The sequence below is a fragment of the Polyodon spathula genome, chromosome 5, assembly GCF_017654505.1.
Source record: "Polyodon spathula isolate WHYD16114869_AA chromosome 5, ASM1765450v1, whole genome shotgun sequence".
NCBI classification, from domain to species: domain Eukaryota; kingdom Metazoa; phylum Chordata; class Actinopteri; order Acipenseriformes; family Polyodontidae; genus Polyodon; species Polyodon spathula.
In genome coordinates this window covers 40,669,477-40,694,738 of record NC_054538.1, presented here as the reverse complement: position 1 = coordinate 40,694,738, position 25,262 = coordinate 40,669,477, and the positions used below count along the sequence as shown (strand labels likewise).

The following is a 25,262-nucleotide window of genomic DNA, read 5'->3' as shown; positions in this document are numbered from 1 at the left end:
TACATATTGTGTGCGGGTCAAAGTAAGAGCAAATAAAGCGTGCAAATAAATCATGAAGCAGTAGCTAGTAAAGTACTTCAACCACCATTGATACATAAGGTCATGGTTGGTTATTTAACATGTCTTAACATATTCCTGATTTCCTGAAGTTTCAAAACATTTCAAAACAAGTGCAAAGTCAACATTTCTGAGAGGGATGAAACAATTCTAATAGTATACAAACTATAAATAAATCTATTTGGAACAGTTCAGTAAATTCCCTGTTCTTGTCCCTGCAACTAAGCTGTTATATGCCAGTATCATTCTGTTAACATTGTGTGACTTTCACAAAGTGTAGACCCCAGTGTGAGTCTGATTCCAGATGCGACCATTAGGTGCAATGTCTGTAGAATGTATCACTGTGAAGCAAGTCTTTGTGTCACTGTAAAGCACTAAGAAAGCTGTGACTTGCTTTATTTTTATCTGTTAATTTTTACACTGTAATCTGTAAAGCTGTTGTTGGTGACTCATAGGTCTGAGGCATTATGGTTTTTGGGGAGGAGGGGTTTTCCAACCATTTACTATAAACATTCCAACATACAATAATTTTAGCTGGTTTTAGTGCTACTACAATGTTGACACAATGGAAATTAACTGTTGTAGGGCTTGCTGAGTTGTTTTTTTTTGGGATCTAGGAATGTTATATCCAACGGTGAATAAAAACACTGGACTCTACAGAGACAAAAAGCTGCCACAACCTTTGATCCACAACATGCCACACAGACTTGGTATCCTTTTCACATGCTATCTTACTTAAGAATTGAAAGGTCAAAGCTTATATCTAGACCTAAATCTATATCAAAGTTCTTGAAACAAGTAGCACCATGGCAACAAAAATGTGTACTAGGTTTTCAAAAGACAACATAATTGTACTCTTAACATTCACTTAATATACTCCAACTTCATATGCAATTCCAAATCTGAATTCTCATGTATTCGGGTTAGAACTTGTTATATTGTTCCACCAATATTTACTTGCAACCATGTGACAGGCCACATACCTCACAGTTTGATTATTAACTGCCAAAGCAAACGCAAACATGCTTTCTATTTCTCACAAACACAGAGTAAAGTCAATGTTATGTTATTCTATTTTTAATGTTATTGATATTTGATACTCAACACTGAGGTTTTGTTAAAAAAAAAAGCATCCGTTAGAAATATAATTACTACTTTCCACAATACACAGTAAAATGGGTGTAATAAATACATACTTTGCCCGTTAGACTTTTTTAATGTTATGAATTGTTGCTTCCTTTTTTTCAATTTGGTCTGTACAAATCAATTAAAAATACTAAATTTAACCTACAAAATTTCTATTTTTGTAACATCGAGTTTTTTTCTCTTAACAAAAATTGTGCTAATGACCCCCCCCCATGTGTTTTTGCCACTTATAGTTCCTAATAAAATGGCCACGGTGAAACAATAAAAGGACATCCATCATGATATCCACATTTTGTAATTTTCTTCACGTTGATGTTATTGATATGACCACACTGTCACTCACTAGAATGCTTGAAAGCTGATGGCAAGTGAAAAAAAAAAAGATACGGACGATCATTCCTCAGCTCCTGAATTTTTGTTTCACTTAATTTCCCTCTGAATAACCATCTGTTAGTGGAGTCTCTACGCTCTGCAGCTCTCCCTCCCCCTCACAGATGCCAGACTGGCTCTTCATCGTTACTCTGTTTGCCAGGTTACTGTATTAGGCTGCACTCATGAAATAATTATGCTTGAAAATGTAGGAGACAAAAGGACTATAGATAAAATCAATAAGCGCTAGGAATATTGAATTCCACTTGGCCCCCATTGAATCATAAATTAAACACTGTCCTTGCTGCACTTCCTCCAGTTATTCAGATAAAAATTGTACATTTTTGTACACTAGCCTCAAGTAGCATCTATCATAGGTACCTACCAAGGACAAAAATAAAAGTCACGTTTGTATCCCAAAATGTATTAAATTAGCACAGCTGGAAACTCGTGTCAGTGGTGTCCTGTACCATTGCTACAGGCTACCTGAAAGCATCAGGCTTGAGCAACCACATATAAAGTTGAAGTAAAATCTCTTAAACCTAATTTGTTGAGGAAGATTTGTTTTAAAAGAATAGAGAAAAAAGTTTGTTCTACAAATTTGTTCAAAAAGACAAATACAGGGCTTAACATCAGCTTGCTGCAAGACTTACATAACGAAGTTCCAGAATGTTACATGCCCTCATGGATTAGCATCTGCTGAGAAACTCATATGGACTACTGGTATACTGGAGAATTTTCTTTTGGGAAGATTTCTGCATGTGTTTCAGGTATAAAAGGCACTCGGGGTTCAGCATTCTATACAGTAGACTATGGTAGTGATTGGTATATACAGGGTGTTAATAAATTACTGTACTATACAAAATACACTCTGATTTTAAAATACATTCAGTTGTGCACATAGTAAACTTTATTACATTAGTATTAAAACAAAACACTTAATGCACACGAGTGTAATAGCAGGGTAGCTATAACCAAACTCTACTGTGGGATCCAACATATTGTAACCTATAATAAAAACATTACCAATTCAGTGCATTAAATTGTAATGAAAAAATATGTCCCTACTTAGAAAATTACAGTTATAAATAACCGACAAAAGATACGTATTTTTAGGAACAGCGTTGTGTACTTTAGTAATCAGTAGATTAGAGTAGTCCCTTTTGTTTGTGAACCTACAAAAGCTGTAAACCTTTTCAATAATAGTCAATTCACTGTATTCCCCTTGTAAAGAGCAGGCTCGACAATTATAAAGGTCAGGATGACACTGGAGAACAGAGACCAGAGAAAGCAAGATAACAAAGACACTTAAAAGTGTCTACAGCAGTACAGCCTACCAATGCTAGTGTAGAGATGCTGACTACAATTAAAATGGAGGCAATCCACCATATGCTTCTATAATCAATTAGGATATGAAAAAAACAAAAAACAAAACACTTTGCTGTACATATGATTCAAACACCTTGGTGAATCCCTCATATTTTGTATCTGCTAAGATACCAGCTGCTTTTTGTTTATAATCAATAGCATGCGTTTATCTACTGCACTTAGCAGCAATTTCTTACAGAAACACACATGCAATAATAAAAATTATTTATAAGGTACCCAAGATCTTGCTCTGTATCCTTGCTGTAGTGTATGGTTCTACAGTAAGTGGATAAACAAAACGAATAATACAAGAGCTTATCCCTCTTAAACCTAGGAGTTCGAGCTAAACAGAAAAGAGAAGGTTGTCTTGAGAGCATTGTAACCTCTTACAGTTTGGTTCTGACTAATTAATCTTAAAGCAAAATATTGATTATTTTAAAACAAGTCCTCATGTTTCAACAGCAACAGCTCAGTAGCTGAAGAGAAAGGACAGCAATGAGGAATCCTTCAAAACAAACAGCAGCAGGGCAGGAAACCCCTGACTACTGCTCTCCTATTAGGGGCTCTGAAAGGGTTAAAGTATATCAAATTACTCAAAAGGGAGATATCACCTCACATGCAGAAAAGCATTACAGCTACTGTAGACACCACCCTGGATTGCATTTTAGAAGGCTAATAAAAACAAATGGCCTTTAATGGTTTTAAGGGTTAACGGTCTTCTTATAAGAACTGGGTAGTCCAACAAGATTGTGAAGAGACAGCCAAGAAAAGAGGATGGTCATAAAACAGAAGTAATACTGGACTGTTCATGAAACAGATATTTTGATTGGCTAGGAGTGACTTATAATTTAGTGTACCCTGGTTTGGAAAACACATGACAATTGTCAATTTTGCCCACAAAAGTGGCACTTCTTTTGAGTGTATGGTAGAAACAAAGTCAGTTCCAATGCATCAGCTCAAACCTTGCTTCTTTGATCTCGAAGGGTGAATAGTTCATAGCGCCATCATTCCCCAACATAGCTAAGCTCCTTCCTTTTGCCGAGATGACAGGGGTTCAAAAATAACGTCCAAACACCAGTTTGTGCTATTTTTTTTGCCAGGGTCAAGCTGCAGGGTTGAGGTTATTATTGAATGACCATCTGTTTCTAAACTGCCACTAGGTAGGTGAGGGAGCATATGCAGTCAATACTAAAAAAAAAAATTAAGTAAAGGTCATTTCAGAATATTCATTAATAACCATTTGAAATAAGCCATCTACCCCAGTTCTAGTAAATGGACTGCCCCACATGTTTATGTAAATCTTGGATTAATTTATGATGAACTGAATATAGTTTTGAAAATGTGTCTAAATATATACAGTTTGGTATATGTTAGAAATCCCAACTCATGAAAAATACATATGTACTTATTGTGCAGTCTTTTGAAAAAAAATCGATTACATGTACAACACTATGAAGTTAAACTATATATACAATATATACAGTGCTGTGAAAAAGTATTTGCCCCCATCTGATTTTCTGCATTTTTGCACATTTTTCTCATTGAATTTGGTCAGATCTTTTTGTGGGTTGTAGTAGTATTAGAAGGAGCCCGAGACAATAAATGACACCAAAGTTTGGTGCTTCTTTCATTTGTTTGGTGTGCAAGGTAATCAAACATGCAATCTTCAGGTGTGAAAAAGTTATGCCCCCCCCCCCCCCCCCCCCCCCCCCCTAGTTAACTCAACCCAATTAAAGGGATAATTAGGGTCAGCTGTTTGAATACTTTGGTTAACAATCAAGCATGATTTTGGCCAGCCCTGCCCAATATAAATCTGACTAACTTTGGCCCTTACCATCAGAGTGAAGTTGTCAGCACACAGGTTCTAGAGGCACATCATGCCATGATTAAAATAAATTCCTGAAGACCTCGAAAAAAAAAGTTGTTGATGCCTATCAGTCTGGAAATGGTTACAAAGCCATTTCTAAGGCTCTGGGGCTCCACCAAACCACAGTCAGAGCCATATTGTCCAAATGGAGAAAGTTTGGGACAGTAGTGAATCTTCCCAGGAGTGGTCATCCTGCCAAAATCTCTCCAAGAGCAAGGCGTAAAATCGTCCAGAAAGTCACAAAGAACCCTAAAACAACATCCAGGGATCTGCAGGCCTCTCTCACCTCGGCTAAGGTCAGTGTTCATGACTCCACCATCAGAAAGACACTGGGCAAAAATGGGATTCGTGGCAGAGTAGCAAGGCGGAAACCACTGCTCACTAAGAAGAACATGAATGCTCATTTCAAGTTTGCCAAAAAGCACCTGGATGATCCTCAAGAGTTCTGGAACAATGTTCTATGGACAGATGAGTCAACAGTGGAACTTTTTGGCCAACATGGGCCCTGTTATGTCTGGCGAAAACCAAACACTGCATTCCACAGTAAAAACCTCATACCAGCGGTCAAGCATGGTGGTGGGAATGTCATGATTTGGCGATGCTTTGCTCCATCAGGACCTGGACGACTTGCCATCATTGAAGGAACCATGAATTCTGCTCTGTATCAGAGAATTCTACAGGAGAATGTCAGGCCATCCCTCCGTGAGCTGAAGCTGAAGCGCAGCTGGGTCATGCAGCAAGACAATGATCCGAAACACACAAGCAAATCTACATCAGAATGGTTGAAGAACAAGAAATTTAAAGTTTTGGAATGGCCAAAAAAGTCCTAAACCCCATTGAGATGTTGTGGCAGGACCTGAAACAAGCAGTTTATGCTCGAAAACCCACAAATGTCACTGAGTTTAAGCAGTTCTGCATGAAAGAGTGGGCCAAAATTCCTCCACGGCACTTTAAGAGACTGACCAACTACAGGAAGCGTTTGGTTGCAGTTATTGCTGCTAAAGGTGGTGTAACCAGTTACTGAGTATAAGGGAGTGATTACTTTTTCACACGGGGGCATTGGGTGTTGCATAACTTTCTTTAATAAATAAATGAAATAAGTAACAAAATGTTGTGTTATTTGTTCACTCAGGGTCCCTTTTATCTAATATTAGATTTTGGTTGAAGATCTGATAATATTCAGTGTCAAATATGCAAAAATGCAGAAAATCAGACAGGGGGCAAATACTTTTTCATGGCACTGTGCGTCTCAATAGTCAAATCAAATGTGTGCTGAGTGTTAGATATGTAGCTCTCCAAAAAGCAGCAAGTTACAATTAATAAGGTACCTATGATGTCCTTTTTCCTTGCTCTAGTGTATGGTTAATACCCTACTATAAGTTGTCCTTATATTACATACATTTGAGAAAGTTACCCTCTTGTGGGATACCTGTGTTTTTATAGATAAGCTTTCTGTTTCAGGCACAAAAACCCAGTTAAATTTCCAATTTTTTTCCTAAAGTCTGAACCTGGTTGTGTCTAAAACAAGCAGAAAGCTTAAGAATACAAAACATGTCTGTAACAACAGACAAATTGTCAAAATGATGGTATCCATCACCATCATGTATCTGTGGTAAAGACAACCCGGCTGTATATTAGGCTCGAACATGTTAACTGCAGCCACCCTGATGCTTGTTGCCATGGTAATGGTAAAGCTGATTCTAGCAAATATGGAGTATACCAAAATGCAAATAAATAAATAACATTATGAATTACCCTTGCGGTTTAACCACATATGCAATTGGAAATGTTAAAGAACATAGCTAATAGGTTGATTCAGTAAACATGACCTTGCTTCATGATTTTCATGGATGTCCATAACATGGAAGGTATTGAACAAAACCATATAACACTGTTCTTTGTACCACACTGCAGAAAACAATTACCACAAGTATGTCAATAACATATATCCCCGGCTAGAAAAAATGTAGTGCGACAAACATACGTATATACAGATGGACGACCGTCTCCACTGTAACCCTGTCGACAGGGATTTTCATTTGTGAGGGATAACTAATGAAGCAATGAGAAGAAATCTGTTGCATGCATGCCAAAGTCAAGCACCAGTGAAAGGATACATTCCAAGTATCACAGCTTCAAGGCATTTTATGGGAAGAGATTCCCGGATCATTTCTCTCGCTGTCTCCATCAACCTACAAAAGATACAACAGAGATTAGTCTGTTCCATCTATTAAAATCATGTTGGGTTTTAAATTTATTCGATTAAAGATTATTCTAAGGAGTTAAACATTCCTCTCTCTGATATGGTTGAACATGCTGAATTTACTAAGCTGTAGCTTCAAGTGTGAAGTACTGTAACTTTTTACTAATGCATTCTGAATTTCTAAACAAGACGGCCCATGGGCATGATTTACTTACTATATATATATATATATATATATATATATATATATATATATATATATACACACATATATACATATATATATACATATACACACACACACACACACACAGTACCAGTCAAAAGTTTGAGTACACCTGCTTGAAACCAGGTTTTTCATGATTATCTATGCTTTTAACTGTATAAACTTGTCTATAAACACTTAATATTTCATTATATGATACATGTACTTATATAAGCTGATAATCATAAGAATTGCATTTAAAAATTAAATTTTTAAATGAAAATGTAAATCTTGTCAATTTCAATGAAATGGTCACCCAAAGCAAGGGGATTTCAGTCTGAAGCCCAAGTCAGTTAAAAGTCTGAAATGTGTATAACACGGTGTTAGAACACTGGCCTAAGTATAAAAGTGTCTTTGTTAGATGTTCTCCGAGTTAACTAGCATGTTACCTAATTAATCTTTTGTCACCAATTATTGTTAACAGGTGAGGGTCCATGATTACTATAAATATAGGTAACATAGGCAAAAGTTTGTCACTCCTGAATGTAAGGGAACAGAAAATGGCAAAATACGCTCAGTTAAGCAAAGAACAAAAGACAGTCTGTAATTACTTTAAGAAAAGGTCAATCCTTAAGCCAAATCGCAAGAACTTTGCAAGTGTCTGTAACTGCTGTGGCCAAGACCAAATGATTTGAAGAAACTGGCACTCATGAGGACCGAACAAGGTCAGGCAGGCCAAGGGTGACCTCAGAATCAGAGAACAAGTTCATTCGAGTCTGCGAAACCGGCGATTAACTGCCCCTGAAATACAAGCTCAGCTAAATGCTACTAGAAGTACAGATGTTTCAACATCAACTGTTCAGAGGAGATTGCGTGAAGCTGGCCTAACTGGAAGAATTGCTGCAAAGAAACCATTGTTAAGAGTGCAGAATAAGAGGAAGAGACTTGCCTGGGACAAAAAACACAGAAACTGGACATTTGAGGAGTGGAAGTCGGTCTTATGACCGACGAGTCAAAATCTGAAATATTTGGGTCCAACCACCGCGTATTTGTAAGAGGGTGAGTGCATGAGTTCTCCATGTGTGGTTCTCACTGTCAAGCATGGAGGAGACAGTGTCATGGTCTGGGGTTGCTTTGCTGGTGACAGAGTTGGTGATCTTTACCAAGTACATGGCAAGCTCAACCAGCATGGCTATCATAGCATACTTCAGAGGCATGCCATTCTATCAGGATTACAGCTAGTTGGGCAGTCCTTCATTCTTCAGCAAGATAATGACCTGAAACACACCTCAAAGTTGTGCAAGCACTATCTGGCGAAGAATAGTGATGGACAACTCAATCTAATGACCTGGCCTGCCCAGTCTACAGACCTCAATCCCATAGAACATGTATGGGACAAACTGGACAGAAGAGTCAAAGCAAAGCTACCCACAAGAGCCCTACATCTCTGGGAATTGCTGCAGAAGAGCTGGGAAGACATGTCGGGTAATTTCCTGCTGAAACTTAACTAAATATCATGTGTTTTGTGAGGCTGTTATTAAGGCAAAGGGTGGCTATTTTGAGGAATCCAAGATTTAGAGACAATTTTCTTGAAGATTGCTTTGATACTCTGTTTTGTTTTGTACATTGTAACATGTGTTTTCATTTTCATGTATTTACAGAAACGTATATAACGTAAAACATTGTCAATTATGAAAAAAAAAAAAAACAGTTTCCAGCACATGTACTCAAACTTTTGACTGGTACTGTATATTTATATATTTCAATCCTGGTACCCAACTGAAGAATGCTGTTGCATTATATTAGTAGACCACAGATTGGCTACTTACCCACTTAATGGTCTGGTTTTCCTAATTTCAAAGAACTGAGTTCCTGTATGATTGTATCTGTTATTAAGAAGGTTAAAGAGATTCAACAGGGAAAAAAATTCATTTGTTACTATAAATCTGTTCTTTAGCAGCTTTCTATTGCCTGTCATACAAATACAAACATAAAATATATGGAACACACACATCACAGTATATTATTTAAAAAGCAGGGCTTGTTCGTTTTACTTCTGTAGGATTACTAGGGCTAGAAAGACCACACAAAGACCTGCAACATGACTGGGTAGTATCATTCTACAGTAAATGGCACCTATTTAAACATCTAGAGCCCCTTTTCACACTGCTTTTTGAATCAGCAGGGTTGACCTAGTACACAATGCCCTGGATGCAGCAATGTTCACATGACCACACTTTTATGTTTTTATTCTCTCTGCATAGCCAACCCCTCGCAAATTGTTTGTTAGATGTGCTTGTTACAGCTATCTGGCTCGTGGTGTGTCTCAAGCAACTAACTACGTACAAACAGAAATGGATTGCAAGTTCCTTCAAGCAGGCATGGCGGTTTGTTACTTCTTCTGATTACAAGCGCCATCATGCATTTTGTCTCGCCTAACCAAATCCTGAGGTGGGTCGCTGTCAACCGGAGTCGACCCGAGTATGTCGTTTCACACGTCGCTTGATTGTGACCCGGGTAGCCAGAAACTGGTTTGGGACCCGGGCAGGACTGCAAGTGTGAAAGGGGCTCGTTTCTATCAGGTGGCATTCTTAGGTTAAATTAAATTCTCACCTTTGAGTCTTGGTCACGAGACAAAGCACACCTCATTTTACTTTATCTTATTCATTTTTTATTTGATTTCCACAGGACTGGTCCCCAGAGATGTAGCATTCAACATTATTCAAAGGTATAACCCTGTTGCCATGGCAGCCATATGCAGTCTGTTCATGGGTATATCTTGGAGAGCAAGAATTGTGGATCTTTTCAGTTATTTTAACACATTTATAACCTGCAATTTATTGCTATATTTTAATTTTTGAACTTACTGTATGCTGCTTTTGGGTTGTGGGAGTTTACATATGCAGCATTTCTAATTATTATTTGCTTATTTTGCAGACATCTTTATGCAAGGCAACTTACAGAGATTAGGGTATGTGAACTATGTATCAGCTGCAGAGCCACTTACAACAACATCTCACCCGAAAGAAGAAGCACAAGGAGCTTAAGTTACTTGCTCAGTGTCACACAGTGAGTCAGTGAGTAAGCTGGGATTTGAATCTTGGACCTCCTGGTTACAAGCCCTTTCTTTAACCATCAAACCACACAGCCTCCTCTTTATGTGTTTTTCATAAGGAGACGGTATTAACTTAGAAGGGCTTATTGCAATAACAGTTGCTGTGTTTTGGAAATGCACTTTAGGTTCCGATTTCATAAAATCTCAAAAGCCAAGCTCAGACAATGCCACAGCACAGTATTAGGAGGCACTGCTCTAGGACAGTATATCCAATAGTGTGGACCAGGAACCTCTTAGGGGATACAACATGGTTTCAAGGAGGCCACGGAAAAAGCAGAACTAGCTAAATGACCCTGAAACCAGACATGTTCCTACTAACTTGACGACAAGTCTAGCAAATATTTACAACATTATAGAACAAAAGGAGTTAATTGTAATCTTGTATTTATATGGATTTATTTGATGGGCTTTGAGCGAAGAAAGGCTGTGCTGTCTTTACTGTAACCAAATTTTTTTCTGTAACCCCACTAATTGCAAAAAAGGTAAATCTCTTCTTGATATTTCTCAGTTTTCAATTCCCCAAACAGGAAGTTGCATTTTTCATTTTTGTTGATTTGTTCACATCCAGTATAGCAAATAAAGATGTGGCAATATATATATATATATATATATATATATATATATATATATATATATATATATATATATATATATATATATATATATATATATATATACACACACACACACACACACACACACACACACACACACACACACACACACACACACACACATATACATACATATTGGTTTCAAATTATGTAATCATACATTAATGATCAATTAATACAGTAATTTGCAAAAATGTAATTTTAATTGCTTTATTATATTTTAATCTATTTAAATGATATTTGAAGCCAAGACTTCTTAAATGTAAGTTGTAAAACATCCCTATTGGCCATCACTTTCATTCCTTACATACTGTATCCATCACACATGCTCAGATTTGCTTATACAAAATGTATGAGACCTTAAGCGGTTGTGCTAGTCGTAAATCTAAATCTACAGCTATGAGAAATATTAATATATTGGCTAGTCCATGAAGGAATACCATTCAAAGAGACCTGATACTGTCCTCCGAAAGTAAAACAGCAATGCAAGCTAGTGTTGACTTAACAGGGAGGGGTGTAAGCAAATTTAAAACAAAAAAAAGATACTGCAGCATCTTCATGTAGTTCTGTATCACCAGGAGCCAGTCTAAGACAGACATCGATGGCCTGAAGTTAGGCACTGATAGCACAGGAGGCTGGAAGGAAAGAATAATCTCATTAATACCAGAGTTTAACACCAGTATGGGATTATGATCCACTAACTACCAATGGGGTTTCTACTGTTAGCACCAGTTTAACTGTCTACTGAGGTCTTGGGACACAAACTCAATATTTCATGCAACAAGAGAAAAAAAATCAACAGATTTACATGTGATATTTACTTTATGGTTACTGTTGTGAATATATATATATATATATATATATATATATATATATATATATATATATATATATATATATACATACATACATACATACATACATCACACACACACACACACACACAAGACCCCAGCCCAAAATACGCCCCCATCTAGATCGAACGCATCAGGTTGGGGTTAATTAAAATTTTAGACCCCAAAATCTTCTCTTGTTTGGGGTGGGGTTGTCTTGCAAATGACTCCATCGCAATGCAGAGAACCGACTTAACCCGAACCCAAACTGAAGAAGATCATCCGAAAACACAACCACACTCAAGCAGTGAGCAGCAGTGTCGCAGTATGCATTGGTCTTCCAATTAAACTACAGCGTCCCATCATTTTTGAAGTATTCAGAATAAAATAACACATCAAATAGCAACCTAAATATTCTACATTTGGTTAATTCTAACACATAATAACGTTAATAAAATAATCTGAATAGTGCAACTGGTCCAGAATGCTGCTGTTGCAACAATACTGACAAGCGCAAAACGAACTGAACATGTTACACTTGTCTTGGAAACTTTGCATTGAATACCTTTCAAATACTGGGTTACTTTTAAGATTCTTCTGCTGACCTTCAAGGCTGTCCAGGGATCAGACTTGCTGCATCCCTACATCCCTAGACGTCAGCTGTGCTCTTCAAACTCAGAGCTGCTGGCTGTTCACTTCACCAGGTGTGTCACTCTGGGAGGTCGGAGTTTCTCTACTATGGTCCTAAACTTTGGAACTCGTTGCCACAAATTGTGAGGCTGTCACTCTCTTGAGAAATGTAAAGCAAAATATTTGTTTTTCGTAGCTTTTTCTTTATGTAAATCATTGTGTAATTTTGTAATCATATTTTTATTTTAATTATGACATTGTACTTTGTATTCCCCCCCCCCCCCCCCCCCCCCCCCTGTAAAGCGCTTTGGGATGGCATTGTAGTTCTGGGGAGTGGGGGTGGATGTGTTGGTGACAGATCAAGATTTTTGCACAAGGCTGACATCTACACCACTGACCTAGACTTAAGGGATATGCACACCGGGAGCGAAACAAACGACACAAATACAACACTAGTACATTAAAAATAAAACAAACAAAAACAAAAAAAAACACACAACTGTAGCTAGTCATGAAAAGAAAATACTGTCTGCTTTTGCTCCTTTTGTAGAGATGAAATAAAATGAATAAAACAAAGTAATAGTCTGGGTACACCACTGTGGCAGAGCAGAGCTCTGCCCTTTAGAAATTGGCAGTTATGGGGTTAAATTCCCCTACCTGCCTGGGTTTATTGTGTTCAGGTGGCTGGGGTTGATTAGTTAATCAGAGTAATTAATGATCAATCAGCACCCAGCCACCTGACATAAAAGGAGGCCTCAGCTTCCCATTGGAGAGGAAGGAGCTGAGAAAGCAAGTTGGTGTTTGTTATTTTTGGTTTCATGAATTCTCATCCAGTGAAGGCATCGCCCAGCCTGGAAACGTTTATTTTTGTAAATTTTGCTTTTTGTTTTATTATTTGTGCCCTTTTATTTTGTGTTTTTGTAATAAAAGTATTATTTTTTTGAACTGCAGTCTGTCCCTGGGCCGTTATCTACTTGCCAGCCTGTCACATTTGGTGTTAGTAGTGGGATATAGCGCCTCCAGGAGGCTCAGAGCAGTACTGCAGGGTTTATTTTTTTTTTGATGGATTTTTTTTTTTAGATAAATAAATTAAAAAAAAAAAAATGGGAAAGAAGAGCAGACAGCGTCAAAGGCAGGAGGAGATCCAGCAGCTGAAGAAATGTGAGCTGCTGCAGCCACCGCTGGAGGACACCGCCACTCCCAGAGGTGGAGTCTCGGGTCTCCGCTCCTCCTAGCGAGCGTCTCAAGAGAGAAGGGAGCTGAGAAAGCAAGTTGGTGTTTTGTTGTTTTTGGTTTTGTGAATTCTCATCCAGTGAAGGCATCGCCCAGCCTGGAAACCTTTATTTTTGTAAGTTTTGCTTTTTGTTTTATTATTTGTGTTTAAATATCTTTATTTTGGCCCTTGTGCCCCTTTATTTTGTGTTTTTGTAATAAAAGTATTTTTTTGAACTGCAGTCTGTCTCTGGGCCTCTATCCACTCGCCAGCCTGTCACAACCACACACTAAAAAAAATGACATTCAATAGTGGATATTTATATGTGTAAGGTGAAACAGAGATACTAGACATACCATCAAAGCTGGCAAAATCCTTGCCAGCTTGGGTTCCAGATGTCGTGGAGTTCCTGCTGCGAGACCGGAGGATACGAGTACACATGGGTGAAGAAGTGAGCAGGTGACAGATTCAGCAGAACGTTCTCCCACAAGGATCTGTTCTCGCACCCACTCTCTTCAATGTGTATGTCTCGGACCTTCCTCGTACAAGATCCAGCACGTTCATGTATGCGGACGACATCTGCTGTGCAACTCAAGCCCAAGCTTTCGAAGAACTCGATGAGCGTCTCAACGTTGATTTGGCAATCTTATCCAACTACTGCAAAAAGTGGCGACTACAACCAAGCATCACAAAAACTGTATCAGCAGTTTTTCATCTGCACAATGCAAGTGCTTCACGGGAACTGAATGTAGTCCTAGATGGTAAATGGCTTAAGTGCGATCACAGCCCAATTTACCTCGGTGTTACCCTGGATCGTTCACTGACATTCCAGGCCCACCTGATAAAGACAGCCGCGAAAGTCCGCACACGAAACAACTTGCTGAGTATGTTGGCCGGCATATCATGGGGAGCACGAACACCGGTCCTCCGGTCCACAGCCCTTGCTCTCTGCTACTCAACAGCTGAGCACTGTGCCCCAGTCTGGTGTCGCAGTTCGCATGCAAAGAAAATTGACACTCAGCTGAACTCTGCAATGTGGACCATCTCCGGCACTTTTCGCTCAACTCCGGTCCAGTGGTTACCGGTGCTGAGCAACATCACACCACCACACATTCGGCGCAAGGAAACAGTGGTCAAAATCGTCAACAAGATCCAGGATAACCCGGCACTACCACTGCATGACTTTATCCTCCATCCACCAAAGGCGCATCTGGAATCTAGACGTCCAGTCTGGCTGTCACTTCCTGACCCTGATTGGTCATCAACAACCCAGTGGCAAGAGGAGTGGTTCCACAGCGACACTCGCAACCAATTCCTCATTACCGACCCAACAGACCGCCCACCCGGCTTTGACCTGCCACGCCAAGATTGGACTTTACTCAATCGCTATCGTACTGGTCACAGTCAGTGTGCAGCGTGTCTTTATGACTGGGGCCTCGTAGACAGCCCACTCTGCTCATGTGGGCAGAAACAGACAATGCTTCATGTTGTGGAGGACTGCCCGCTGACAAGTTTCCCCGGTGGACTCCGTGCTTTACACACAGCTGTTGATTCAGCAGTTGCTTGGCTGCGCAAGAACAGCACATGCTAAGAAGAAGAATTTCCAGTTGTTCTGCTATGTATTGTCTTTATAATCACTGAGACTGGCATCATAAAGAACATTATATTTTTCGACTTCTAATTAAATTCTCATTGATGTCTATTTCTCTTCTGTGGAAATTTCTGTGCGCAGACAAACCATCAGTTTGAGACAGCAAGGCAATTCTATCTTTCGATTAAGGAGTAGTTTGTGTATCAGCTACATTATAGAATGCTAATGTACACCTGTTCAAAATTAAATAATCCACTTGGACAGCTGTATTGGATTTACCACTGTATCATGTATAAAGGGTTTTGCAGCCAAGCAAACAATAACAAGGATATGCACAAACATGAGAATCCATTGCATGGCCGCGAGACTCAAAATTGTGAAAAAATGTGAGTTTCACTGGTAAACCTTGAGACTTGACATGCATGGGATGGGCCTTAGTTTTCTTATTTCAGCAATTGAAAAGCTTATCATGTTTTGCACAGTTTAAGACTTCTAGGTGAAATCAATCCAGACTTATTATATGAAGTTCAAGAAGGTATTACACTATGAGAAGCCTCATCTAAAATAACTTGATGTTTTTTAAACCAGTCACAGAAAATGTACTACTAGCACATATAAAGCTTGTGATGAACTTAGTGTTACAGAACACCCTGCAAAGTGTTCCATTTGCTGTGTCCCATGTTGTCGACATTTTTAATCACACATCATGGGTCATAAATCGACTGGGTATTATATTACTCAATATTTAATTAGGCAGAAGAAATAAAATGTCTTCTAAGAATTGCAGTACAGTATATCCAGACCATGCTCCTTCACGCAACAATTGTGACTTTTCCATCTGCTTTTTTATTACACTACAGTGTTTACAAGAAAAAATAAATAAATTCTCCAGGCAAACATTCCAAGTAAAAGTTGAAGAAAAAAAAAAATCGTGGTTTACCTACGATGTAAGAAAAAAAAATAATACATTTTTTTTAGTTTTTTTTAGTACTTGCCAATTAAATTTACCACGTTTTTCTCCCAATTTGAAATGTCCAATTATATTTTGGCTCAGCTCACTGCTACCAACCCTGCGCTGACTCAGGAGCGGCAAAGACGAACACACGCTGTCTTCCGAAGTGTGTGCCATCAGCCGACCGCTTCTTTTCACTCTGCAGGCCAGGCATGCAGCCAACTCAGAGCTACAGTGTGGGAGGACAACGCAGCTCTGGGCAGCTTGCAGGCAAGCCCGCAGGCACCCAACCAGTCTACAGGGGTCACTGGTGCCCGGTGAGCCGAGGACACCCTGGCCGACCTAAGCCTCTCCCCCCTGGTGGCGCTCGGCCAATTGTGCGCTGCCCACTGGGAGCTTCCGTCAATGGTCGTCAGTGGAATAGCCTGAACTTGAACAGACGAGCAGGGTGTATATGAATACGGTATGTATTGTAGTGCAAAGAATTCAACCCTTTCCATATTTAATGACTGAACACCTGTTCATCAACCTCTATTATTTTCCTCTGTGAGCCTGCAATTAATCAACTATAAAAACGCACTATTAGGGAGAAATCTTTCCTTGTTACTACCTGGGAGCTGAATGGTTATATTACGTGGGCATTCATTACCTATCAGTGCACAAATTGCTGCCATAATAATGGCAGTTGGGCCACGTTCTGCAGTCATCTTTACTCATCATCACTGTTGTATGCTTTTCATATCATAAGCTGGTGTAGCCTAACAGAAGAATGACACATCCACCAAAACAATCAGCTAATTTTATAACCAGCTTATATTTAATTTAATTGAAGGACAACAGTCCAGCTCAAGTAAACCAGGGGGAGGTTGACCTATTCAATGACTAATGTTTATTTCTGAAGGACTTAGGTATAAATGGGCAATTTTGCTTTCCTCCTTAGAGCCCTTTTTTCCATCACATATGGTTTATGTACCATGAACCGGAATTGAAGCTGGTATGATCCAGGTCTATTTTTAAACATTCCTGTTGACAGGTTGAAATAAAATATGCAGATAAGAGATAGCTTCAAAATTACTTTCTTATTTTCTTTTATATTTTCCTCAGTTTTTATGGTGCTTGCACTCATTCTGAGCAACTCGCATTGAGATAAGTCTATGAGGAGACCTTTATATAATGTTGCTGAGGAAAAAACAACAGGAGCGTGCCAGAGTAGAGATATGCTGAGAATAGGAGACGGAGGGGTCGAGGGTGACACAAAGGTTCTTGGCGGATGAGGAGGGAGAGAGGGTGGTGGATTCAAGCAGAATAGAGATCAGCAGTGAGGGCGGAAGAAGGGGGAAGAAAAGGAGGTCTGACTTGGAAAGGGTGAGTTTAAGATGATGCAAGTGCATCCAGGAGGAGATGGCTGAGAGGCAGGTCGAAATATCAGGGTCAGGGAGGGAAAAGGAGAAGAAGATCTGGGCATCACCAGCATAGAGATGATATGAGAAGCCATGGGAGAAGATGAGGGGACCCAGGGGGCAGGTGTAGAAAAAAAACAGGAGGGGTCCCAGGACAGTAGCACATCAACATGGAACTCCACATATTGCTATTGGATTACTAGAATTCTTAGCATTATCAGAAAAGTAGGCAACACTGTGCAAAATACCTGAAATACATGACATGTCACATAACCAGTAACTACAGTGGTCTAGCCATCAAGTAATTGGCTTTAAAATGGGTAGAACTATAGTAAGCAAATTCTTTAATGGAGCTTGAATGATAGTGGGGCCCAGAACAGTTGGAGCATTTTTATCAAAGATCACACATGTCTTTAAGGAACGGCAATAAGTACATAGTTTTTTTTTTTTTTTTATAACTCACATTGCTCACAGGCTGTAGCAAGCAACCAACTGCCTTGTGCTCAACCCTGCTGACCACAGTTCTGAAACACAGTTGGTTCCGAAAACAAAGCATCTGTTTCTGAAACATTTATACCCGTTTACACTAGCCATTTTTAAGCCGAATGAGGTCATTTTTTTTTGTGTGTGTGTGTGTGTGTAAAATCAGCCGGCCCGGGTCCAACCATCTTAAAAGGGTTCTGCTCCAGAGGGGGCTCTGCAATGACTTTGGCCCGTTTTTTGGTCTACTATAAACGCATCGGTCCCTCAGACTGCTCACATTTTCAATGCCCCCATTGTCACTGTCAAACAGACAGTAGCAACAGGAAGTTGGGATTGTTACTCTGACAACAGATACTTTGACAGAAAGAAAATTAAACGGGAGTTAAGCGTTGTCATATTGATGTGCAAATGCATACAACACCTTTCTTTAAAATATTGAAGCTCCATTTAATTAGCATGGAGCAACCACCTTGAAGTAGAAACACACAAGTGACACAATGACAGGCTTGTTGTTGATTTAAACACTTCCGCCTCTGTTTTAGGGAGGTGAAAGGTCTTCATGCAAGGGGTGGTTGAAATGACTTCACCGAGCATGCACAACAATTCAGGGGCTATGAGCACATATGGCCCCAAAGCCAGCTTGAGTGTAAACAGGGAGGCCAAATGAGAAGAATCTTTTAATCCCATTAGCTCTAAACCAGCTCAGAGCTGTAAGTGTAAACACACTATGAATAAACAAAAAGTAAGCTCTGAAAGTACATCCCATAAAATACTACCAAGATAACAAAACCCATAATATGGAATACAAGACTCTCTTAAAAGTGTTGTTTATCTTCCCAAGCTACATGCAGAACTAACAGCCAAAACAGCAGACAGCAGTCAATGACAGACAACTTCACTCAAACCACAAAGTATTGTATAATATTGATATGCCTTCTTTAGCACCGGGATAAGACAGTTCAGCTACTAAATAATTATCTTGTGTCAAGTGAAATTAGTTTTGTGGTTTCCATCTAGCCCTCAGTAACATTAATCCACACCACACAGCCAGCTCTCAATTCAACACAATTGGTACTGGATAACGACTGTATGGTAACTATCCTGTCCCGTACTATATTTCTGTATTAATATACAGAGAAAAAACAACAAAAGACACGTTTAATTAAATAAATAATTAAGAGCAGTCAGATTTGTCAAAAGCTGCACCAAGTGTAAGCGCGCATTTTATTCAGCCACCCAATTAAAACACATTCATTCTCTACTGTGCATTGACTCAAATGCAAGTGACTTCGTGAACAGAAATCTTAAAACGTGAAACTCAATATTCTGATGGTGTTTGTGGCATAAAGTAAACGAACGGTCTGCACTAATGTACTGCATATGACTGCAAATTTAGCTGAATACCTTAGAGCCCACAATAAAATTCAACATTGCTGAACAAAACAGTCATCATGCTTCCTATATAAAATAATGCTATAGTTCTGTACATTATAAGAAACTAGTGTTTTTGGACGTTACCGTAGTGTTTTTGTATATAGTTAACTACTGTTGGATTGTTAATATTGCATTGAGTAAAGTCTCTGCTTACTTTAGGTAGGTATGCAGCAATTCGTATTCTGTCCACCATCTCTTTCCCTTCAGGATGAATTTTGGCCACATGAGACCACATCCTCTCCCAGGTCTGACTGTCTATTGGAAAGCCACTTTTGTTCACATAAAACAGAACTCCTCCATCTTTTTCTTCTTCTTCTCCCGATGACCTGCTCGCATTGTTTGCAGAACCGCTAGCAGCAGATTCTGCGCCAGTGTTGTCGCTGCTAGGACTGCTACAGTTGTTGATGCTTTTTGATCTGGCGTGTTTGTTCACTTTCGCAGCTGCTGTGCATGTGCTATTTGAATTAGACCCAGTCATTTCAGCCTGTGATTAGTTAAGTTGTCTCTCCAGACCATAAAGGAATTATTATTTTACGACGATTTGTTCATTCTGGTATTTATGTATTTATTTCCGTACAGTAACACATCCAATATAAAAAGAAATAACAAACTAGCTAACTAAAAATCGTTTCCCTTTTTTTCAAAAACTACGGATGCAGATTAACTGTGATACCCGAAAAAAGGTGTATTAAATCTTTTTCTAATACTTAAAAATATATAAAATATTTGTTAAAAAATACTACTATAAATGCAGCATTTGTTTTGTTTTTACGTTATGCAAGTTATTGAATCCGCTCGTCTGAATACTGTGATCACCCTGTTGTATTCCAAGCTTGTGCAGCAAGTGATTCATTCAAAAAAATCTTGCAAATTTGCAGCGTCCAGTTTTGTTGCAATCCCATTCTACAATGCAGCTGCTGCTTGGCAGGACCATTTTGTAAAATGCAATTCCAATAAGGGTTTATATGGCAATTCTCATACATGTAACAATGTTCTCTTCATATCGGAAGCAAAGTGAGGCTCTTTTTTGTTGATAACTAAAGACATTTGCTCTTTCCCTGCATTAGATCCAGTCCTTAAACTATGAATGTTATTCTGTCACGTTGTAACCCGGCAGCCAACACGTTCCGATTCATCTTATTGGCTGCTTCAACAAAGGGAGGAGGTATAGCTTCGATTTCATTGGAGCCATCCATAATAAGGAATGTTTTTACAGCTCTGATTGGTGCTTTTTTGGACAGGGGGCGAGTGGAGTTGAGAAACAAGATCAGTTTTGTTTGGACACACAAATTGAGTAAAGCCAACGATACATGTCTTTCAATGATGTGTGAAAAAAAAATAGCCAGATAATCTTTTTTGATGTCCAAAGACGTTCATCTGTTAATACGCTAGACTCTGTTTTCCTATTGAATGTAGAGATAGTGGACTGGGTGGTAGGCCAAATTATATTTAATATTATTTTTAAAATGTGCATTGTTAGGTTTCAAATTGCATTTTACAGGTAAAAAAAAAAAATGTCAGGAATAAATCATTACAATATTCATGACTGTTTGTTCAGTGTTGTCCCCAAAGTGTACGCTACGTGTGTAGAGTTATTGTGCAGTTTCCCGTGTGACATTTTGCGCAAACTTAAAATGAAAAAAGTATTTTTAATGGCATTGCTGAAGTTCAATTTCTTTAACTAAAACAATAATCATCATACAGGGTAACAAGTATTAGAGAATGTGCAGCATATTCTGTTACAGGATAAAGGAGGAAAACGGTGACTGAAAAATAACGTAGTGTCAGGCGGGACTGAAATTATTTGATCATACTTGTTATTATTAACAACTTCATGCACAGTATATGGTTTACTCCACTTATAACGGAACCTGTTAGAACGGAGTTCCGTTTACATTGTATTCGGGAGCCATGCCCCTCCAGACAACGTGGGCTTTAATGGAGAATTACTCTGGTGTTTTAATAGTTTATTAAGAAAGTTCTTATTTTAATGTAAAACGTTAAAAATAAAACTGCAAATCACAAACTATAATGGCATGTGCCTCTAAGTGGAGAACGCATACATCGTTTACTTAGAAATTAGGACCTCTTGTGTAAATTTAGTGTCATGACACTGTTTTTTGGGGGGGACATTCATTATAACTTGATTTCAGAATTAGTGAAACTGTTCAATTATTTCAATAATATATCTTAGAGAAGAGAAACAGAGCAGAATCTACCCTTGAAACGGGTCTTTTTGAAACTGAACAACAGTCTTTTGAAGTCACCTACAGTAATTGGCAATGTTGCCCAAAAGTCACAAGTGAATGTGTTTGCACTGTCAAAAAAAAAGAAAACTGGAATTTTAAGTGATTACAACATGTGTTTGTTTGTTTGTTGTGTTGTATGCAGCAACTCAGCATTAACCTAAAAAAAAGTTTCTGAAAATGAACAAATATTGAAACTGAAAAACATGAAATGTTTTCTGATTTTAGTTAACTGAAACAAAAACAAAATATTAATTTAGAATGAAAATTTAATAGAAACAATATTAATCTTACCAACTAAGTAAAAACTAAAACTGATTGAAATGCTGAAACTGAAAAAACACTGCTTTTACAAGGGACATATTTGTATGATTTCCATTACATGAGAGTAGATGTTAAACTTCATGATGATTTGAACTTGGCTCTCGCCAAGATAAGCACCAACTAAGACGTAACTTTACAGTAAACTAATGTGATCCATCTGTATCTCCATCCATTTGCGTTGCTTTCCATCTGATGATGTAGATATCCTTCTGTCTGGTGTTGATTGCTGAAGTGTAATGCTGGCTCCAGGGATCAGCTTATTTTGCCTCCCCAGCGCATCAATAATTTCTAGAATGAATAGGCACTTGTCTGCAAGAATATACTTTTTAATTTATGTTAGATCTACTTAAATAATTTCATATCTCTCAACTGTCAGCCTTTCACTATATAAGTCTTGCATGTGATGTTTTGGAAAAGGCCCATTCCATGTTCTGTGTGTTCCCTCCTGCTTTGTAATGTAGGCTGAAGACTTGGTGTTCACATATTTTTAAAGTTATGTAGCCTAGTCTTCCTAAACAAACATTTTCTTGATTACAATTTTTAAAATCCCATAAGGAGTGATTTTGACATTTCCAGAATCCTGAATGTTGTGATACATGTGTTACATTCAGAGCTAGTGAGAAACATGACGGTGTTTATATTTATGCTAAAAGGTCTATGAACTATAGGAGTGTTTTATCATTTAAAGGAATATTAATTTATAGCAGTATATCATTAACAAATGAAACTCGTGGAAAAATGTTGAAGCTAACAGCTTAGGATGTGTAAGTAAAAGTTAAAATCTAAACAAGAATTTACAAATAAAGATTGAATAAGTGAGTTTTGACAAAATGATGGAAAGAAGTAAAAGACTGAATAGTCTTGAGGACAACCGGTAGCTGTCCACCACAGGGGGACAAGGGAAGACAAGAACCGAGCACGGGAGGAAGAAGAGTAAGGAGAAGGCGTAACAAGTCAGCCAGGATGAGCGGATAAGGTGAGAGGGAATATAAGGAGACACAAGGGATTAGAGAGAGGAAGGGGCAGTATGATGAATGGAGTGATACAGCGAAGCTACGTCTTTGTTGGTCCTCACCACTACTATCTAATTTTGGGGATTGCTGCGGCGGGATGTGCGACTGGCGCGGGGTCCTTTCCATGCCACGCACTCCTCAAAGGACCAGCAATAGTCCTCCACATCCCGGCGGCAGCGACCCCAGTAAAAAGCTTGCTGGAGCCGCCTTAGTTTTTTGACAACTCCAAAATGTCCCAAACCTTGGGTGCCGTGATGAGCCTGGAGGACCGGCACTGTTAGACTTCGTCCCTGATGGCTAGGCTGCTCCACTGAGACCACAGTCATTTTGTAGCTGCCGACTGTAGGGCGATAGCTTACTGCAGGTCACAGTAGTCATCCGTCCCTCCCACTGTGGCTGGTACCTTTGGATCTTTTTTATGATGGCTTTTATTTCGACAACTATTTTTTTCTGTAATTGGTATTGTCTCTGGAAAGTTTCTGGTATTGTGTTCCCACAAACATTAAAAAAATGGAAGCCTGCAATGGCGGAAGGGGAATGGAGTGCTTGTGGGTCTTGGGCGACAGAGTGTTAGTGACAAAGTCGAACAGACAGGACAGGTCCCCTACTGCTTGAAGGTCCGCTAGCTGCTTTAGCGGTTGTGGAGAGTAGGGGATGACATGGATAGAGGAAATCCCCCTCCCCCCTCGGTGGAGGAGCTGTCCCAGCAGCTTGCCCGGTGGTAGGGAGACCCGGCTACCCTGGGGGGGGCAGAAAGGTACCTGGAGAACAGACCTCCATCAGGCATGAGCCCAGAAGTGAGGTCCGGGCACCCACTGGATGCCCACGGGACCTGGAGGAAAAGGGAAGAGGGTTAGGAGAAAGGCGTATAGATTAGAGCCTCGCTGAGGCTAAAGCGCACAAGCTGTGAAAGAACAGGTGTGGCCGTGGGGTCCCCTCTGACCTACGAGGAACCTGGGTGGCAAAGCCAGGTCCGGCAGGGGAAGTGAGACTCACTTTCCCCCAGAGGGAGCCCTATGCGGATAATGCGGTGAAGGAAGAAAAGAAGAAGCGGAGGAGGAGGGAGGAAGAGGACCAACACAAAAGGAAAGACAAGAGCAGGAAATAGTGCACAGTTTAAATAGGGAATAGAGAGAGATTGACAGATGGTACAGCCAGAGGGGATCCCCAGTGCTGCACAAACCCCACCCTAAAAACCGGCGACAGCACGATGCCAGTTATTGGGAGCAGCTGGGAAACAGTTGCTGAGTCATCTCCCGCCCGAAAGCGGATATACCGAAAATGCGACTGTCTCCCTCCCCCAGCCAAATATGATCAGAAGGACAGACCGGCATGGTTTCAGAATAACTGGCTGAGAAAGAGAGAGAAGGAAAGCAGGTGAGTGCCTTCCATGGAGTCCCCTAACTATGCCATAAGGCTACATTTAACAATAGTTTTTGGCTGTAGAGTTAATCCTATAAGTATTTAAATTGGTTTGGTTTGGGCTGAAACGGACCCCTTATCGGAGGTTTATTATTATTATTATTATTATTATTATTATTATTATTATTATTATTATTATTATTATTATTATTATTATTAATAATAATAATAATAATAATAATAATAAATAATAATAATAGACTAGTTGTTGAAGATAAATGTATGAAAGGCTTCATGGATAACACAAATATATCACAAAAAATTACAGTATATGTCAGTAATACTGTCAATAGATAACTACTAGTTTCCAAAGTCACAAGGCAAATCAGGTTCCGTGTGTTTTTATTTAGTTACAAGTGTTTTTGATTTTATCCAGCACAGGCATTTTTACAAGTAGTAGTCTAAAACATCATAACAAGGGCTCAGAACCAGAGGGGCATAAGTGACATTTTTGTCAAAATGGCATATATCAAATTAAAGCTGTTGATGAGATCTATCTAGTGCCAAAAGGACCTAACTGAAATCACAAACTGCATTGAATAAAGTGAGAAAGTAATAAAGATACAACTGTAAGATCGAGGTAAACTTGGTGCCAGGAGGGTGTGATCAGCACACTGACACCCTCCTGGCACGGAGTGTTGCATTGTGGGATGGCTGAGTGACAGCAGATGAGTCAAAATGGCTGAAAAAAGCTGTAAAATAAAGCTTTTGTGAAAAACAATATCTAACTTTTGTGGATATTTTGCTCAGTTAAATTGAGGATTCAAGTAATGTATT

General features: G+C 39.1%; 1 protein-coding gene across 1 annotated transcript in view; it reads right to left on the bottom strand.

Annotated features, from left to right (window-relative positions):
* Positions 1-20,530, bottom strand: part of LOC121315292 (tubulinyl-Tyr carboxypeptidase 2-like) — a 32,341-nt gene extending 11,811 nt beyond the window's left edge. The window contains exons 1-4 of the mRNA XM_041249333.1: positions 19,635-20,530; positions 11,491-11,579; positions 9,045-9,101; positions 6,925-6,999 (exon numbers count right to left, since the gene is read on the bottom strand). Of these exons, the coding sequence (XP_041105267.1) occupies positions 6,925-6,999; positions 9,045-9,101; positions 11,491-11,579; positions 19,635-19,958 (545 nt within the window). The 5' untranslated portion in view covers positions 19,959-20,530. The remainder of the gene's footprint in view (positions 1-6,924; positions 7,000-9,044; positions 9,102-11,490; positions 11,580-19,634) is intronic.
* Between the last annotated feature and the right edge of the window lie 4,732 nt (positions 20,531-25,262).